This window comes from Crocuta crocuta, unplaced genomic scaffold (genome assembly GCF_008692635.1).
Source record: "Crocuta crocuta isolate KB4526 unplaced genomic scaffold, BGI_CrCroc_1.0 scaffold9, whole genome shotgun sequence".
NCBI classification, from domain to species: Eukaryota; Metazoa; Chordata; class Mammalia; order Carnivora; family Hyaenidae; genus Crocuta; species Crocuta crocuta.
Genome location: NW_027551567.1, coordinates 8,228,350 through 8,231,783, shown reverse-complemented (window position 1 = coordinate 8,231,783; position 3,434 = coordinate 8,228,350). Strand labels below are relative to the sequence as shown.

Genomic DNA, 3,434 nt, shown 5'->3' with positions numbered 1-3,434 from the left:
AAAAAAAAAAAAAAAAAAAAACACCACTCACTAAAAGTGTATATTCTCTGCTCTTCCTATCAAATATATTACTTGTTTTCCTCCTTCATTTGCTTTAATTTTTTAGATGTGGGTTTTAATTCATCACTGCAATATGCCCACGTCTCATGTCATCCTGTTGAAAACATAAAAGCACACAGTATTTAAACATTTTCTATTTGCTACATTATTCTAGACCATAGTCAATGTATCGTGTGTATACATATATATACATATTTAAGACCTTATATATGTATATATACGTGCCTTGAATCTGTATATATATATATATATACACACACATAATATACACGTACATACACATGTACCTATGATAATATCACACCAGCAATGTTAACTTTATACAAGTATTTGCCAAGAAAAAATAGGGCATTTCCTCCACCATTCACAAGCTTATATGTTGTCTTATTTTCTTGAGTCCCTGATAAAATAAAATAATTATTAAACCATAAAATTTTTCCACTTCAAATTTTCAGAAGGCAACAGGCACTTTGATGTTTATTGGTGTGTAACAAATATAGCAACTCTTTATATATTCTACTATATCTCTTCTACTTGGGTATTTTTATCTGTTTGTTAAATCTTTGGTCCTTGAGCATACTTTCTTTGCTACAGCTGTTTTTGCTTGCATTTTCACATTTTAAAAATGCAAGCTATGCATGCAGCTGGAAATAATAGATTGTGTCATCATAAGTTCTGCTGTTTATTGTGAGAGCTGCACCAACCTACTACTGTTCATTCGGAGCGAGCTGTTTCTGTTAGCGTAATAGAATGTTTCCACAGAAAGCACTTGCTAAAAGTCTCAGATAGTAATCCCAACGTTGGAGTACCCTTTCTTCTTCCATTATTGTTACTATCTGAACTTCTGAATTGATAACTAGGTTGGGGTAAGACCTTTTTTTCCTCTGTATTTTTCCCTTTTATGAACTCCATATTATAAGAAACTTTCCATTTGTCTTTTCCTATGGCAAAGCTATGGGAGCAGGTACTGCAAACCCATATTGTCATCATTTTTTCCCTTGTTATTTTAGGAGAACCAGGTTGCTTTTAATGACAGGCCTTTTTGTTTCAGGATAGAATCCAATTGGGTAGGAGGAATAGGTGAGGAGGGCTGTTTCGAGATCATGCTCCCATACCTATGAAAAGATCCACAGCTTTGCCAAGCTTAAAACCAGGAGCAGATCATCATTGCACAAAACACATTTTTAATCATGGCTGGGTCACTTGGGTCACTCAGCCTTTTTATTTATGAATTTATTTTCCCTATCTTGTCTGAAACGGCTTCCCCACAGAACATTTTTAAATGATTCTTAATTGCAGGGTAGCCAAGTGGAGTATGTCTGTTGCTGGCACGTGAATACTGGCTGGACCTGGGCGATGTAGTAATTGCTAAAGTTGGCATCTGCTACGTAGGGGGCTGGCTGGTAATAGCAAGTGACATTAGCCACATTAGGGATGACATTTTGGTCAGCTAGCACCCGGATAGCCAGCATTGTGATAAGGTTTAAAGTCTGTCTTCTTTCATGTCCCATCAGGCACACCGTACTCTCATTCACCACTCCATGAAGGGTCATGAGATAGTCATACTTGCGGTCTTCCAATCCCACGAAGTGGTTCTGCAGATAGGACTCCAGTTTTCTCTGCTGCTCTCCAATGTCTGAGAAGTCGATGAAAAACCTGGAACACATATACCTCTGAAGGGTCTTGATCTCATCAGAGGCGGGCCTAAAGCCCCTCACTAATAGATTGCAGTACTTAAGCAGGCCGCCCCCTCTGATTTCCTCTGGGTTCCGGGTGGCAATGATCTTGTTACAAAGATGATCAAAGGCTTCATGGAAATCACCATAGACGCTCTCACCAATTATTGTGGGGTGAAATGTTTCAGTCATTGGGTTCTCTGAACATTCATAAAAGAGGAGAAGAGAGTCTAATTTGATTTGAAAAGAATCTACACTAAATTCAAACTGCCTCCGGAGGGAATCCACAAATTTCAGTTCCACATTTTTGCCACTGTTGTTTGACAAGGATATAAGACTCCATCGGTCAGAGTCATTGCACACTTTAACCATTTTCTGCACATAAGCTTCCTACAATTTAAAAGACAAAACAAGAAGATGAGCAGACCTAGAAAAAATAATAAATAAATAAATACATCTTCTTCACAGTTGAAAATTATTTTGCTCCTTCCCTTTTGTTTTGTCAAGTTTCAGCAAAACACTACCTACAGGCTTAAACAGTCCTCTGAAAGCAGGGAAAAAAATGCATTTAACGAGTGGTTGTACCGTCTGGGAAAGAAACTAGAAGTAATAGTTTGAGGCTTTTGGCAGACGTAGCACAGTACTAAGAGGTTCTGTTGTCATGTCTGACTTCTGAAATGTTATTTTTCGAAAATGGTCTTTAGGTACAATATTCACACAATATCCACACAATACTCAAAAGACACAAGGACATACAATGGAAGGTTGGTCTGCCTCTCACCCTTGTCCCTAGTCACCCAGTTCCACTCCCCCTAAGGAAACTGATGCGATCAGAATCTTGTCCCTCCAGGAATACTCTGAAATTACAATAAAAAATATGAACTAAAATAGGACATTGTGGGAGGCTAAATCCTCGTGCAATTTTAATTGTATAAAACACTCTTTGAACCAAAGTGTGGCAAAGGGGGAGGGGGGGTAGTACCCACAACATCCTTCACACGTGAACCGGCCAGGAGAAGCACCACACATACCCTTCACACACGGACTCAGCCGCATGCAGCTGGGAAATCCCATCACATTTTCCAACACACTAATAAGCCCACTAACTTGATGATTCTGCTTCAGCCTGCTCTTTCCCCAAAAACCAGATCATAAAATGACTCAAAAAAAAAAAAAGATTTCTATCATTTCACTCTTCCACTTAATCAATCTACTCCAGGCAAGACTGAAGAAGCAAGGAAAGGCAAGAGTTAAAAAATAAGGAAGAGAAGGGAGAACAGAGGAGGAAGCAGAAGAGTAGTGGCGCTGCAGAACCTAGTGAACTAAAACACTCAACATCGTCCATGCACCTCAGTTTACTCATTAAAAGAAGAAGAAGAATAAACCAAATATAAAAGCACGCCCAAACCCGTCACGGCCACAGGTCCGTGGCATCAAACTGACGCCCCTCAGCCCGCTGCACCGCAGCCCGGTCCGGGCGCGGACCCAAACCCGGTTCGGGTGGCTTTACCTTGAGCGTGAGTGGTGTGATCTTCTCTTTGTTCACCCCTTCGGGTAAGAAGTCCAACAGGCAGTCCAGTACGACGTCCTTCACAGTCTGAAACTCCTCTTCCCCGCGCAGGTCGGCGCAGAAGATGAGGTCCAGGTCCTTGTAGCCCAGGCCGCTGTCCTGGTGCAGAACGTGGCTGGCGGCCGAGC

At 40.7% G+C, this 3,434-nt stretch overlaps 1 protein-coding gene across 2 annotated transcripts in view; it reads right to left on the bottom strand.

The window, feature by feature from the left end:
• Positions 1–7: 7 nt before the first annotated feature.
• The window catches only part of TENT5A (terminal nucleotidyltransferase 5A), a 4,061-nt gene continuing 634 nt past the window's right edge, over positions 8–3,434 (bottom strand). For both annotated transcript variants that reach the window (XM_077750358.1, XM_077750357.1), the window contains exons 2-3: positions 3,247–3,434; positions 8–2,126 (exon numbers count right to left, since the gene is read on the bottom strand). The exon at positions 3,247–3,434 is cut by the window's right edge and continues 380 nt beyond it. In XM_077750358.1, the coding sequence (XP_077606484.1) occupies positions 1,350–2,126; positions 3,247–3,434 (965 nt within the window). In that variant the 3' untranslated portion in view covers positions 8–1,349. The remainder of the gene's footprint in view (positions 2,127–3,246) is intronic.